The 16,299-nt window shown below is 53.2% G+C and overlaps 1 protein-coding gene across 2 annotated transcripts in view; it reads right to left on the minus strand.

Moving 5' to 3' along the window:
* MXI1 (MAX interactor 1, dimerization protein) overlaps nucleotides 1-13,827 on the minus strand; it is a 57,387-nt gene extending 43,560 nt beyond the window's left edge. Inside the window, exons 1-2 of one of the 2 annotated variants that reach the window (XM_056350838.1) lie at nucleotides 13,539-13,827; nucleotides 2,539-2,671 (exon numbers count right to left, since the gene is read on the minus strand). In XM_056350838.1, coding sequence (XP_056206813.1) covers nucleotides 2,539-2,671; nucleotides 13,539-13,722 — 317 coding nt within the window. In that variant the 5' untranslated portion in view covers nucleotides 13,723-13,827. Of the gene's footprint in view, nucleotides 1-2,538; nucleotides 2,672-3,381; nucleotides 3,871-13,538 lie in introns of those variants that run through there. The other variant, XM_056350839.1, reaches the window with a different exon arrangement.
* Nucleotides 13,828-16,299: the final 2,472 nt, after the last annotated feature.

Below are 16,299 nucleotides of genomic sequence, written 5' to 3' on the forward strand. Positions count from 1 at the left end.
ATTATTTTGCTGGGACTAGGTGATCATCATAGTTCTATAAGAATAAGACTTGCTCCACCATTGCCACCCAGAGCTGGGCAGCCTGTTCCTCAGAACTTTCTGGGTGTCTGTGCCATGACAGCACAGAGCCTGTTAGGAATAAATAGCTGTCATGTCTGGGCTGCAAATGCTGAAGGGAAATGCCCGAATTTAAACTACAAATTAATGAGCATCTAGGCTCTTTAAATACCCTGCACCACAGAATCATGGATTATTTGGTCCAGTAAGGTCCAGCAACAAGGCACACCTGTCAATTTCTAAAAATATATGAGTAGAAGAAAAAAAAATAAACAAAACTGTGCTTTGTCAGGGTTGCTTGAGAGACAATTTTAAAGGCTTTTAAACAAGATCTGCTCAAGATCTAAATGCATAATTTCTCTACACTAATGAAACAGTTTGAAACAAAAGCAACCCAAGAAAATCTCTTGTCCACACATGAAATGTAAGTTTTGCCCCTCATCAAGGGTTTGATATTTAATTCAAAGTCCATTCAAACTCCACTAGACAGGACTTACTGAATTGTTCCTTTGATTTTAACAGGAAGGGATGATACAGAGCCTTCCTTAAACAAGGCTGATGCTATACTCAGCATCACACAAAACACACTGCAGTGAATTTGGAGGCACCCTGAACTTCACAGTTGTCACTTCCCAGCACTGCAGCCATCTGGAAGGCCTGCTATCTCCTACAGCAAGTACAAGCTGCTATGACTCGTGTTAAGAGAAACTTCCACTTCCAACCGTGCACGTAAGGTCTGAGCACCCCAAAAGACCTGCTCTGGTCTCTGCCTGGAGCCAACCTGACACTGGTCACTCCCTGAGTCCAAAACAAGCATGGGAGGCAACGCACTAGCTAACACACTCACTCTAAAGATTCAGTTTGGCCTCAGTATTCCTTGTATAACAAAGGTTTTAAATGAGACTAGAAAGTACCTTTTCTGCTTCTGTTGCCATTCCCTTCACATCAATATATTCAGCCTGTCATGCTAAATGGCCCAGCAGGCTGGTCTCAGCACAGAAAGGTGCCCCGTGAGAGCTGTGCCTGGGGGCTCTGTGCCAGCAGGGCATGCTGAGCACCTAGGCCCCAGGGACAGGGAGTGCTCTGCATCCCTCTCTAGCCTACAGGCTGCTGGATTCGGTGTTAAGGAGCTCCTGAGGGGGATGTGCTTCCAGCACTCCTCTGGAGAAGGGCAGGTTGCCATGACAAAGGCCTTTGAGAGAAAGAGGTGTGGGATGGAAAAATAGTATGTGAGAAACCTAGAGGGAAAAATACAAATCACAATTCAGCATTTGCCATCACTTCCCAACACAAAGTCACTGGTATTTGGGACTTTGGTTCATGGGAAACAGTAAAGGGCTATAACTGCCCTGAAATCAGGAGAGGCTGGATGAAGGTGGGAAACAAATACAAATATGCAGCATACAAACAGCTCAGGATATGCTGATCCTGATGAAGAAAACTTCCCCACAGCAAGGTGTCCTAACATCTCTTCAAACAACCTTTATTATCAAATGCTGCCGAAGCAGAATCACTGCAAGCAAAGGCACCTTTCCCTTAGGCCTTTACAGGTCCTTCCCAATGGCCTTAAGAAAGCTTTAATCACCTGAGCCACCTGCCACCATTTTATGGATTGCACAGGCCTTGGTGCAGTAAAAACAAGATTGCCATTGCTTTTTCAAAGTTATACTTCATGTTTCTGAAGTTTTTCTATTCCAGGTCTCAACAAGGTCTGAACAATTCTACAGAAGGCAACAAAAACAAAACAAAAAAAACAGGAATGAGAGGGGAGAAGCAGATTCTACCACAGCACCAAGCGATAGGTTTAATCCTGTTGTCTCTTCTAGATTTAAGAAACCAAGAAACATGTCATTGTATAGTAAGATAGGTGTCAAAACCATGAAGTTCTACAATTACCAAGCAATCGGAAATCTGGGAAATCCCGCTGCCCTGGAAGGCAGAGTGAAAGACAGCTTCATTTTCTGAACTGAATTTTTAACACGTTGTACATAGCAGCCAGTCATCTCCCTCTCTCCCATTTGTTGTAGGGGATCAGTTTCAAAACATCATTTCCTTGCTTCAAATCATGCCTGTCATTACAATCCCAAAGCACCCAGGCTGCATGTGCACTGTCCCTTAAAAGCAGTGACTTCTGGGTTGCAAAGACATCAGCTGTATACAATGGAAATAGCTATTGCCTACCTCCTCCCTAACCCCTATGAACAGATCTCCCTATTCCCCTTCCCTCTGCAGCATCTGAGCCTTGGCACAGAGTCAGCTGGCAGTGCCACTTCAGATACAGCTCCCCTGTGTCCCTTCTGCTCTCAGGGCTACGGATCCAGAATGGACGCTGTACTTTTATGTCCCAGCTCTGAATCCCCCTGTGCTGGCTCTTCCCATTTTCCCCACAGGGTTATTTTCACTCCTCTGCCTCCAGCTTTCTTCCCCAGCTTCATCCTCCCGGCCAGCCCTGCATCCCACGCTTTCCTGTCCGCATCATACCTGTTGGCAATACTTGCATTGCTGCCACTGCCGCTGTGTTTTCTTGCCCGGCTCAGCCTCCGTGTGGGCTTTGGGTCTTGTAGTCCAGGACCTGGAACTGAGGGGAAGGTCGAGGCATAGCCATGTTCGCACTCTGCATGAGAATCAACAGGCAGGGCATTAAAAAAAAAGGGGTTATTAAAAAAAAAAAAAAAAAGAAAAGAAAAAAAGAAGTAGTCTGCAGGCAGGCCTCACCAACCACTAACTCGTCAGCCTAGCTGGGGAGGCCTTTAACCACAACAGCTCAGGGAAATGACTGAGGGTGTATTCAGAGGGAAGTGGACTGGGAGGTGGAGAAAAGAGAGGAAGGGGAGTAAAAAGGCTCTGCCAGCCTTGGAAGAAGGCCACCACCACTCAAACACCTGGAAATATCAAAAAAACCACCATGACAGCCCAGAGAGCACCTCATCTCTCACCTCCTGCCCCAGCTATCTGAACCAGGCAAACCAGGTGTATTTCACTGTGCCATCGAGGTCTCTGCAAAGCCAGAACCACCCGCCACCATCCTTCTTGCCCAGTGGGAAACTTTCACACCGATGCCCACTTTTCCTTCCAGAAATCGCTTTCACCTCAGTCTCCCCCTCACTGCAGACACCTTCCACGTCGGCCACCGCCTCCAGGAGGCCCCACCAGCCCTGTCCCTCACCAAACCTCTCACTGCCGGGGGTTTACCGCTAGCCCACCTGCCAGGACTCGCTCTGATCCCCTTCTCCAGGGTCATCTCCCCTCCGCGGGGACCTCTGACCCCAGCCCAGCTCCCCCCACGGAGGGCCGCTATTCCAGCACCCTTCCTCCCCCCATTACCTCTCTCCCTTCGCTCCAGATACTCAGCCGCCTCCAGCAGCCGCTGGATGTTGATCATCTGGACCTGCTCCATGGCCCCCTGGCCGGCAGCCGGGGCACTCCGCAGCCCCGGGCCCCCCTCCGTCCCCACGCTCCCAGCTCCGCCGCTGGAAACGGGGGCGGCTGCGGGGGGGGAGGAGCGAGGGATCGCCGTCTCTCCCCAGCCCCCGGGCCTCCTCGCACCGACAGCCCCCTCGTCCCGGGGGGGCGGCTCTCCTGGGAGGGCGAGGGGTGGGCGCACGGAGGCGGCAAGGGAACGCGCGAGGAAACGCCGGAGGAAGGACCGGGATCCTCCCCCCGGGGGGGCAGCGAGGCGGCAGCGACTCCTGACCCAGGCCCGTCCCTACGGCCCGGCCGAGCGCTGCCCCCACCTGCAACCCTCGCTGCGGCCCGCGGCCCGCCCCCGGTCCCGGCCCGGATTTACCCACACTTGGGGCCCTGCCAGGTTCCTCCAACCCCCTCGGCCCCCGCCTGGGCTCGGCCCCCGCCCGGCCGGCCCCTCAGCCCCGCGGCAAGACCGGTCCCTCAGGCCGCCCCGCCCCGCGCCCGCCGCCGCGCACCACTTTGTTTACCTCTGCCCGGCGCTCGCGGGGGGGGGCGCGGGAGCGCAGCCGCGGGGCGGGCTGGGAAATGTAGTTCCCCGGCTGCCGCCCAGCGCTGAGGGACGGCGGCTGTCTGGGGTCACCACCCGGTAACAGCCACCCTCGCCGGCCGGGGCTGCGAGCGCCCTCCGGGCCCCACGCGTGGGGACCCAAAGCCCCCCCGGGGAAATGGCTGCGTGCCCTCACGCCCGAGGTGATGGCTCTGTGCCCACCCAGCCCCTGAAGGAGCGATGGCCAGGCCCTGAGGCGACAGCTCTAAGCCCACCCAGCCCCTGAGGTGGCAGTAGCCAGGCCCTGAGGTGATGGCTCTGTGCCCACCCAGGCACCGAGGTGACGATGGTTTGCCCTTGTACTTCGCTTCCAGCTCACAGCCCCTGGTCAATCAGTGGCACAAACGCAGCAGCGTGCACAGTCCACACGCCCAGCTATAAATGGTGGGGTGAGGAGTGGGCACGGCTTCCCCCTAGGCCACTGCAGGCTGGGGAAGCCAGGCAACAGCCGCTGCCACACCATAGTAGCCTGCAGGTCAGAGCTCCACCAGCATGCTAGGGGTGAGACAGACATCGCCTAGGAGGCTGGAGGGACCTGCAGCCACTTCACCCCCTTCCTTGCAAACATCTGGGCTTTCCACACCTGGAAGAGCCAGGACTGTGGCAAGAATAAAGCAGAGAGGCTGCAAAAGAAAAAGCTGCAGCCACAGCATGGGAGCTTTCCACACCTCACGTGTGGAGATGTAACCAAAAACAAGGCGCTGGGCTCTGGGCATTCACATCTGGAGTGACTGGTACCGCGTTTCTGATGGGAGACAGACGTGCAAGACCCATTTTTTAATGTGAACATAGCCCTTTGAGGTCACAGACAAAAGATGCCAAAGACAGCTATCTCGCTATATTTGAAGCAGCACATAACAACAGTGACCATCTCGACATTTTAATGAAAACTGTCACACCTATACCTTGCAGTCCGATCACTCTTCTCAACATCTTAATGAAGTATTCGCATCCTGATTTTCATACAGGAGAAAACCCTCGAGATCACTCCTGTGACTCAGAATTTTACCAACTTCAACATTTGCTAGAATGTAGCTTAGAAAACCTGTTAACAATTAATTGTACAATACCAGTCTCTAAAACGTTTGATCTACTCCCAAAAAGGGCACAATCATAGAACATTCAAATTCAGAATCAGAACACTCAGAGTAAAAATCTGAATCTCAAACTGATACTGACTTAGAAACCCTCCAAAGATTGTTTTGAAGTTCTAATTGGGATTATTTTCATGGGTCTGAACCTTCAGGTTGTGACTGGTTACATTTGCAAGCACTCCTGCATCAGAATGGGAGCTGGAAAAGTACATTGAAAAAAGACCAGAAAAGCTGAGATTCTCAATTAACGGCTTGTGTCTGGTAGCACGAGCTTTAGCAGAGCACAAAGTATCAGGAGACTCGTGATGAAGTTGTAAGAGTTGGCAGCACTCAACTTGAGAAGGCCTGAAAAAACGTGGATTCAGGGTAACTAACTTTTCTTTAAACACATTTTGCTGATTCACCATTTCTGAGGGTTCCTCAGAAAACTGCAGGCTTGCAGCTGATGGAGGTAAAAATAATACCACTATTCAGTTCTTAGACAGCCGTTTTCATCTCCGAATCTCAAAGGGTTGATTTGTTTTTTTCTCTTAAGATGGGATAGTTGAAAAATAAAGGAAGCTGGGACACCTTCAGGGACGTACCTCCCCCATCCTGTGCTATGGAAAAGCAAGCCCCAGCCCCTGCTCAGGCAGGACAGCCTCCATTCACATACCTACACTGAACCAGACCACAGCACTTGTAAAGATGGGCTTTTGTCTGGGGGAGAACTCAGGGAAGGAAGTATTGTCTCTCTCTCTCTCCCTCCTTTTTTCTACACTTGAACTGCCAATAGAGCAGATTTTTAAAAGCACATGGAAAGTTTCAAACTTGAGCGGTCTCAGGGACTACTTTTATGATCTTGGATTACTTACAAAGGGAAAAGGATGCTGATGCACACACCTCTCCCCAACAGGGGCTAACACAAGAGCATTTCTGAGCTCTAACTGTGCTTCCTCTAACGCGCTTCCAAAGCCAGAGAGCCATTTGCCTCTCAGGATTAGCAGTATTAAACATTAAAAAACACGCACAACACCATCACCACCCCCTAAAAAAAACAACTCATGATGAAGCCCCAAAATGACTGCAAGACAGGTTCTTGTCAGCATCCACTGCCACTAGCTTTTCTGATGGCACATTCAGAGATATGTGGTGCCACTCTAGGGATTAAATAGGGAAAGCCACAGCTGGAAAACAAAAGGAGTTGTTTAGGAGCATATCAAAGCGTCAGCCTCCTGAATAAGAGAGTATGAAGGAGGGGAACACTGATCCACACAGTGAATTAAATCAGCACTGGAATGAAGTAACAGCAGGATCAGTTCTGCGTGAAATGATGTAGGATCAGCTCTTCCATTTACACATCAGCGCAGCTTCCAAGTCTTTGTTTCTGAAGTAAACAATGTACAATTAGAAAAAAAATTCTGTGTGAAACAAAGACAAATTTGAGAATCAACTGTGGGACATCTTCCCAAAGAAGGAGGCCTGAAGAGGCAGGCAAGCCAACCACGGAGCCACAGCAGATCCGCAAAATCTTTCAGTTGCCATCCCAAGTGCTCATGTGGGCAGGTCAGCCTGCAAATGCCAGAGTTGTATGTGGCAGAAATAAAAGCGCGTGGAAAGTGAATGGCACGAAGAGGCCCTATGCTATTCAACTGCTGACCAAAAACCCCCCAAAGTCACATTTTAAATGTGGTTGAGCAATCCACAGGCAATGCTGGGGAGGGGCTAAGGGAAGAGTATTTTAGGGGAGAATGAGATCATTTAATTTAGTGGCTCCAAATGATCTGTAAGTACAGTTTTCTGATTATAAGTGCTTGCTGCCTGGCATCCCTTCTGGCAGCTGTGATTCACTTTCATTGTGTGTTCTGCTGCTTCGCCCTTTAGAAAGGGGCTTTTTACATTTTATTAAATGGCACTTCGGCAGCCCTCCATTTCCAGCCTTAATAATGGATTTGTTAATCTCCCTGATAGCCTTTCCCTCCTCCTTAGCAACAATTTAAATATCCAAGAAGAAATCTGCAGTGCAGAAATCAATTAATATTTACATCTGAAATGCTGCTGTACTATTTTAATCAAGTAGAACAGATGTGGTCTGTTTTTTACCAATATCACCATCACTTGCATTAAACTAGCATCTTCCATCAGGGAAATCTTCTAAGAGCTTTCCAGAAAGTAATGTTTTAAGCTTCTCACACCTGCAATGACTTTAGCTCTTTTCTTTCCACTCTGCAGGAAGGGAAACTGAGGTGTAAGCAGCATAATCACTTGCATAAAGACACACCCCAAGCTAGAGCTGGAACAGGAACACAGCTCACAGATCAAGACGCTCAAACCCTCTGCTTTGAACACAAGGCTTAGAAATAGCATGGTGCTTTGCAACATGGAAGTTATTTTCAATAAGGGCAATCCCTCTGGCTAAACTGCCTGCTTTTCCATCCCTTCTTTGGCTTTTTCTAAAATCCTTCTATCTCCAACTCTGCAATCTCTGGGAGGAACATGAAGATGGCAACAGTCGCAAGAGCCTCCTTTGCCCACCTTCACACAAACCCTGCAAATTCTTAATATTGCTTTCAAAGCCTTGAAACCTAACACTCCTGCAACCAAGGCATGAACCGAGACCCCCAGTAGGAATCATGCTCTGCTTCTCTCAAAGCAGTGAAGATTCACTGATTCCCCAAATTTCTGGGTAGAGCAGATCCATAAAACTCCTGTTTGTCTAGCCAGGGGGAACATCATCTCTGACATACCTGAATATCCCACCTATCAGCTACATGCTGTAACAACCAGGTCTCTATTTGTGTACTCATGACTGTAACAGCTCAGCATCGGAGGACTCGTAGCAGCGGGCCAGAGAACATCCTAAGTCCCACCTACTCAACACTCTTCCAATTCTTGCAATACCTTCAGTTAAGGGACCTACACCTCCTATAGGACATGGCCTTGTTTCTCATTGGGAGCTTCATTCTTTTGCAAGGCACCAGGTAATTCCTCTCAGCTCTCCCACTGGTGCCTGGAACCCATCCAGTAATGAGGACAGACATTTCTCAAAGCCAAACCACCTGGCTATCCAAGAGTTTGAACAGGAATAAGGCACATGCTGTATACCTCACTCTGGTTCAAGGACCAAGCTCTACCCATCAATAAGGTAAAAGCCACAGGTCTATCAGCTCTTCAGGCTACTTGCTCCTTTCCTCTGGGAGATGTGTTGCTCTGTTTTCAGGCCTGTGCTGCACCCCAGTTCATTCTGAGTCAGTTACTTATTCTGTGACTTTGGTTAAGTCACTTACTGCTTCAGCTGCAAAATCAAGTAAGAGGACCCCCTGTAAGAAAAAAATACATCATATACAGGACAGGGTCCTTCAGCAAAATAAGAAGGTAGGATTCTTCAGCCAATAGCAGAAGGCGTGTCTGCCAGCTCTCATGATGCTCTGCTGACGGGGGATGTGACTGGTTCTCGGCAGTGCTTCTGGCACAGTCCCCTGGTTTTACCTCTGCCCTATCATTTCTCCTGCTGTGGCTTCCTTCTGAATGTCATGCTGAGGCCCAAACAGTGTGAGTCAAAATAACCCAACCTGGAAGTGGCTAGCACATGAATCACTGTGGCCAGGTCACGAACCAGGAGGAATGAAAAGGGTTTATTGTGAGCTGGATGAAAAATATATAAATAAAGGAGCACTGTACTGCTCCATGTATCACATCACATCCAAGACCATCTATACTGACCCTGAGCCATGTGTTCAGCTCTCACTAATTCAACGGGAGCTCTGCGCACTGGCTGAACGCAGTCTCGTCCCTTCTGCCCTCCGCTAATTACAGGTTTCTGATACTTCTTCACTTTGGCTTGTCAAAAAACCAGCCCAAACAGCACATAAACAACAGAAGGAGCCACATGATGAAGATACTGTTGACCCACCCTCAAGGCTCAGTTCTCCTCTCTTTCAGAGAGGATTATTCAGGAGCAAAGGACAAATCTAAGGTCATGTATTTGTTATTCTTGGTCACAAGGTCAATAAACATTGCCAGCACTTGAAGAAGATTTAGCTATCTTCTGTGAGGGGCCAAAGTCCAGTGTCCCATGCGTCCATGCCTCTACTAGACTTGTCAATGGGGACACTGCTGTTCCAATGTCTTGCTTGCCTTCATGCTTTTAGAAGAGGATATGGCAACATTGGTCTGTATCTGTAGTGAGATCAGTACGTATTACATACCACAGCTATTACAGGTAAGTCATCCTATCCGAAGAATTCATCACGTGTTTACGCAACTCCTGCTGACAAAAGCACGAGCCCACACACAAGGGGGATGCTTGGAGCATACTAAACCTCAGCTGAGTTTACTCCAGGTCCCTCTGAAAACACCTTCCAAACTCCAGTATTTCAGCTGCTACAGATTTCCAGCCATGCTTATTCATTAAGTGGCCTTTGCAAAGGTTACAGATACACCAACAGAACTGCCCTCAGCACAACTTTCATTTCTGAAAACAGCCACTGCAATTTTTTTCATGTGATGTTTCTATTCCTTAGATACCAAGCTTAAATTTCTAGAAACAGGTCATTTGGAAACCTGTACATGTCAGTTAGCAAGGTGTTTTGGGATTGGGTTTTGTGGTCTCACCGTGAGAACTGCAGCAAGCAGGCAAGCAGCACTGTTATTCATTTCTAGAATAAATATTCAACTGGAAAAATAATTCAGTTATGTTTCAGTAGCTAAAATACTCCAGTCTGCCCAAGTAGTCTGGTAACAGGACTCTAGCCTTCCTTGTCACTGTACTGTAATACAGATAATTTTTATTCCAATTTTTTTCAAAGGTGAGTGAATACTACAAGGGTGGTTTCACTGCTGGTGCTGAAAGGGCACTCTTGAAGCACAGTCTCCCCCTGCCACGGCCCTGACAGTAGATCCTACTCTGCTCTGTGGCTCTCAGCCCTTTGGTTCTGTTTCCACACCATCCAGTCAACCCAAGGCCCCTCTGCTATTATTCACGACCACAATGACAGGATGTGGAATCTATAAATGTAAAAAACCCATCTCCTTATTTCTCCCTGGGCACCAAGCAAGTAGGAAACTCCTGCCTTAACTGAAAGTCCTGCCCTAGACACGGAAGGCTCTACTGGTCACCTTAGACCACCGACCTGCGGACAGAGGTGGAAAACTGGTGTGTTTTAGAGGCTGAGAAGGGCCTTGTAGCTGCTCCTCTACCATCAGAAGGTGTGACATGCACACTCTGGGATATCCAAGACTTTGGATCTACAGGAGACAGAGTTGCCTCTGCCTCTCAGGGGGGCCCTCTACCAAATAGCATCCCCTCCTACTTGGGACAGTGTTTTAAAAAGGTGAATAATCTGGTACAGCCACCAAAGGCTTAGAAGAACGAATGTGGACACTTGAGTGTGGTTTGTCAGAAACTGTAAACCAGGAAAACCACTTGAGCTCAAACAGCCATAACAGCCCTTCGTTAAATTCCTGCCTTTGGCTCCTGAAGCCCTTCAGCTTCCACACAGCTGTGATGCTGATCCCAGCTGGCACCCTGCTGCTTCACCCAGCCCTGTCCCCATCCTCATCCTGGCCAGGAGGAGACAAACATTACCTGTTAACTCTGTTTTTTTAAGACTGTGTTTCCTTGGGGCAGGGCACTGTCATTCCCCTAAGTGTACAGCACCTACTGTACACTGAAGTGCAACAGGGCTGTGACTCAGCCACCCTTCTGATGGGAGTAACACCAAAATAGCTTGTTACAGCCCTGCGTAACACCACTGTCAAATGACATGGGCATCCTGCAGGAAGCAGGCGAGCACTAAGCCTGTCTGTAATTGAGTTTGGCCGCAGTCTTCATCACCAAACTTTTTTGAGCTGGTCTCCTCTGCTATTGCTAATTGCCAGGTTGGAGACTAATGAGGAGCGACCAGCCATTACCAGTGCCTGTGCCAGGCCGCCAGCACAGGATGCATGGAGCAATCACTCTTGTGCTGGCAGATGAAAGGGCATAACATCCTCTTGGTGCAATAACCTGAGCTCTCCAAGCAAATCTCTGCCCAGTAAGACTACGCGTATGCGTTACGATATAACCCTCCTGCTTCTGCAGCTATTCCTTAGTTTAGACAGGGCCCATAATGCTCAGAGATTGTTTTCCAATCCCAGCAGCATTTTTCTTTGTTTGGGAGCAACACGTAAAAGCTGCCTGGTTTACAACGCTCATGTTCTGTGCTGTGCACGTTCAGTAGCTGAGCCTTTAGTTAAATGGGACTTTTCAACCTCAAATGTCCTGTTTGCAAATTAACATATTGAAAGGCTTTGCTGAATTGCCTAATAAAAGTGAGGATTTTCAGTACTATGGCCGTGATGATTATTGGTGGAAGCTTCAGTGAAAACAAGTGCTCAGGAAAGGAGTTGTTTGGATGCAAACACATCTTTTCAGAATTCAGCAGTGAAAAATCCGGCTGTCCTGCCCATTTCCCTGTTCCGAACAAGGACCCGTATAAAATGATGCATTTTTAAATGGAGCATATAAAAGATCAGATGCTCCCCACCACAATGGCAAGAAAAATTCTACAACCACCACCCCCAAAAAAACCAACCCATGATTTTGACAATTCCCCTCCAAGACAAGAGCACTTTTAAAGAAAAAAAAAACAAAAATCAACCCAGCGGTCTCACGCTTGATCTCCACAGCAGCAGTGCTGCTGCCTTCACACGCAAACCTGATTTTTGCTGGTAACTCCTGTCATCTTCCTGCTCGCAGCCACTGGCCGCGGTGCGGCTTAGCTCCTCAGACACACGGCTTTGCAGATTCATTACGAAACAACAATTAGCATGTGAGAAAAAAACAACCGCTCCAATATTAATGCAACTTTGGAAAACAGAAAAGCAGCCTGCATTTGTTCTGCGTGAGCGGAGAACAAGGGCTTTCGGCCCATCCCCACCACGGCTTTAGCGGCAGAGCGGCTTCTCTGCAGCGGGATCCCTTTCCCGGGAAGCCTGCGTGCACGCAGCTGTTCCCGCAGAACAAGGGCACCCTATATCGTCACCTGCATGGGACCTATAGCGGCCATAGGGGATGAGCGGCAAGGGGAGGGTGAGGGTGCGATGGAGACGAGCGGCGAAGGACTCGCCGGTCCCTTTGTAAAGTTAAACGAAAAAGAAAACGCAGCGCACGCTCCGTGAAGAGGAGGAAAAAAAGGAAAAACGAGAACTAGGGAGGCGAGAGGAAAAACTAAAAGAGAAAAAATGAAATACAGAAACCGAAAATAGAAGAAAGCGAAAATAAATCCAAACGGAGACTAAAAGAAAGAATAACAGAGAAACCCGAGGGAAACAAGGGCAAGGCGCAGGGGGGAGCGGGGCCCGGGGCTCCCGGTGGCGTTTGCATGTGACATCCCCGAGGGAACAGCGGCACCCGGAGCCCCCGGGCTCGCCTCCCCCGCCGGGCTCCCCCCCCGCGCCGGCCCTGCGCCCCCCCCGCGCCCCCGCGCCGCTCCGCTCCGCGCTCGCTCCGCGCCCCGCTCGGCAACGCGTGACGTCACACGGGGGACCCCGGCGCCGCGCATTGGTGGAGAGGGACGCGTGGCCCCGCCCCCCGGGAGCGCGCCGCCAATGAGCGCGCCAGGCTGCCTCCATGTGCGAACCATGTGGCTGCGGGGGCGGGGCGCCGACGGGCGCAGCGCCGCGGGGCCGCGGGTGTCCGTTCCGCGCGTGGGGCTCCGCGGGTGCGCACCGCCGCGGGGGGCACGGCGGCCCCTTTGTTCCCAACGTGTTTGTTCCCTGCAGTGCCGCCGTCCCTCGCAGCCCGCCCCGCGCTTCGCAGGCCGCTCGGCCGGGGAAAGGTGCAGGCTATGCGCAACTCTCCGCGCCCGCGGAGCAGGGGGCCGGCGGCACGGCCGGCCACCGCCCCGCACTGGGCGCTCGCCCTGCCCTGCCCTCCCCTGCCCTCCCCGCCGGCTACCTGGCGAGCGCTGCCGCTTGCCTACGTGACTCTGCCCATGCCCCGGCGGGGGGAGCGGGGACGTGTCACCGCCTCCTCCCCCGCCGCTCCGGCTCCGCCACCGGCTTCGGCTCCGCGCGGGGCCGCCGTGCCCCCCGGACCGTCTCCGTGCCCCCCTCGAGCTTCCCCCCCCCCCCCCCCCCCCCCGCCTCGGGAAGCGGAGATGCGCCGTCCCGCTCCGCTCTCCATCCCAAACTTTCCCCCCGAGCCCGGCCTCCCCGTGCGTGGGGCGGGGGGGCCACGCGTGCCCCTGCCGCGGGGGGTGCGGGCCGGCCGCGGCGCCCTTTGTCACTGCACCCCCGGCCCCTGCAGCCAGCCAAAAGTTTGGGATATTATTTATTGCCCCCTTCATCCCCCACCCCCGCCCCCCGGGGGGCACGCACACGCGCGGCCACGGCCGCCAGCCCACACTTACTTTTATTCTCCTTCTCGATCCGCTCCAGGTAGCTGGCGGCCTCCAGCAGCACCTGCACGTTGTAGAGGAAGGTGTCCATGCCCGCCGCGGGGCTCGTGTTGCAGATGTCCCCGAGGGGGCACCGGGCCCCGCCGGCCGCCCCCGCGCTCCGCGGCTCCCTGCGCGGCCGGCCGCGCTTCCCCATGCCCCGCCGCGCCGCCGCCTCCCTGCGCGGCGCTGCGTGCGCGCCCGGCCGCCCGTCCGTCTGCCGGCGAGCCCGGCGGCCGCCGCGGTCCTAGCGCTGCCGCCCGCCCCGGCGCTGTGTCGCCCCACGGGCCGTCGCCGCCGTCCCGCCCCCCCCCCCCCGCGCCCCGGCGGGGCGGCCCGGCCCGGCCGCGCCTGCGGAGTGCGAGCGCCGGCGGCTGCGCGATTCTCGGAGGGCCGGGGGGGATGGCGGGGGGGGGGCGGGGGGAGCAGCCGGCGGGGCTGGGGCGGGCTTGTCCGGGGCCGAGGAGACCGGCGAGTCGCCCCCCAGCAGCCCCGGGATGGCCTGCACCCCCCGGCGGCGAACGACCCCCTGGAAACGGCAGGGCTGGAGCGCCGGTGGCACCGCTCCCCCGGGGATGGTGGCGGCACTGGCCCCGCCACTGTGGCAGTGGGGGCCCCGCTGCACCCACACCCAGGACGCAGAGGCACAGCCTGGCCTGCCGTGTCGCTTGTCACCCCGTGTCACCTGCCCGAGGGTCCTTCCCTGCTCAGGGACCCAGGGTGACAGGCAGGCTGGGGACCCTCTGCTACATCCAGCCCTGGGGGCGATGGGAGCCAGCATTGCAGGCACAGCCCCTGACTCCAGCAGACCCCCCCGGCACAAAACACCAGCGCTTTAATATCAAATTCCTTGTCCTTTTTTGAGCAGTGGCCCCGAAAGCCCTCTCTGAGGTCAGACTCCAAAAGCAATGAATAAATTAATATTTTCCAAAGCAAACCAGAACTGGAGAGCAGGCAGGGGTGCACCAGCCATCCCCTCCCCACCCACCACCCCCCCCGCCCCCCGTCTGTCCCTGCAGACCCGGGGTCAGGGCTGGGCGCACTGCCCCTGGGATGTATCCTTATTTGCCCCTTGTTCCGCAGCCCGGCAGGTGGAGAAAGCGCCTGCTCCCTTGGGAGAGAGCGCGGGATCTGGCCCAGACTGAGGAGGAGGAGGGCGAATCTTCACACTTCCACAAGCCATCTGTGATCTCAGGCCCATGAGTTTGTGAGTTTTGAGGGGGCAGCAGGAGGGGACCCTGCTGGCACTGGGCTGGCAGCAGACAGCCTCCGACACCCTCCTGGCTCTGCTTCCATCCCTGGTGGCAACGCCCGGGTCACAGTGCTATGCTGGCAGCACAAAATCCCGCTCCTGCTCGGCCGGTCAGGTTGGTCTGGATCTGCAAGGAGCCTTGCGGGAGCAGCTGGGGTGAAGCATCACTCCAGAGATGTGCTGGGGTGCAGGGACCTGCTAATGCCCGGCTGCTGTGGGGCTCTGTGGGCCTCGCTGGGCTCACCAGCCTGGCAGGGGCCAGCACTGCCCGGAGGTAAGGAGAGAAGAGACATCGTGGTGGCGTTCAAAAGATGCCGTATTAGTAAGTGTTAATTGGTACCTGGAGCCCACAGTGTCATGGGGACCTGAATCACCTGAGAGAGGATGATGCCCCAGACAGCAGCGAATGCAATGAAGTTCCTCCAGCTCCCTGGTGGTAGGGGCTGGCAGGCTATTTTTGGGAAGCATGGCTGCAGAATTCATCAGTCACACACCCTTCCCAGGCCACGTGCAGGAGCTGGGCCAGCTCTCCAGGCAGCTCAGCCCAGCCACTCCTGTGGCATGTGGCACCTCTGCACCACCAGCACCAATGTTTGCTGCCACACTGAAGACGCCACGACTTGTCCCATCAGTGCGTTTGGCAAAGTGCCCCTACTTCCACCTGAAACGGGCTGAGGGATGGCACAGGGTGGACTGGCAGCACCCGCAGATGGGAGTCCCTGGAAAATTAGGAAGCAGGGTGGGGCATGAAGCTTAAGCTGGATTTAGACGTGGCCTGGAGAAGGGTGGCGAAGGCGGAGGTGAGAGCACGGTCTGCTGTGAGCAGAGTGGTACAGCACACTGCTGCCAGGCTGGGGTGTGCGCAGCACCCACAGGCATCCAGCCATCTGCAAGAACAGGATTTCAGCTGGAAGAACTGGGGCTGACCAGGGCAGGGGGGTGGCGGTGGGAGCCAGGCTGAGCCATAAAGTACATCCAAGCAAGCAAAGGACTCAAAATGTACTTGGCTTTTATTAACTCCACTAACTAGCTGAGATAACACACGATTCCCACTTTACAAGTGTGTGCTGGCAAACGGTTCCATTAAAAGATCGGGCAGAAAGTCTCAGGTTTTCCGACAGTGCAGGGACTGAGCCAGGGGTGCAGCTCTGCTCCAACCAGCCGTGGTTGCATCTGCTGGAAACCAGGGCACAAACCGCTGCCCTGTTCGCACTGAGGTCATCCTTCTGCCTGCTCACCCATGGGGAGGGGGCTTTCCATGACCTTAGCTTAAAGTATGAGAAGTCGTTAATGAAAACACATCCAAGACAGCAGAGGCAGCCAGCATAAAACTGCTTAAAAATCAGATGATTTAAAAATCTCAGCCCCCCTCCCAGAAGAAGATGAGGATGCCTATGGTCATCTGGAGTTCATACTGTAGATCCTGTGCCTAATGGCAACATCCTCTGCTGTCTACTGTATTTCTTGGTCCTCCTCGTGCAC

Source organism: Falco biarmicus, chromosome 9 (assembly GCF_023638135.1).
Source record: "Falco biarmicus isolate bFalBia1 chromosome 9, bFalBia1.pri, whole genome shotgun sequence".
In the NCBI taxonomy this organism is placed as follows: domain Eukaryota; kingdom Metazoa; phylum Chordata; class Aves; order Falconiformes; family Falconidae; genus Falco; species Falco biarmicus.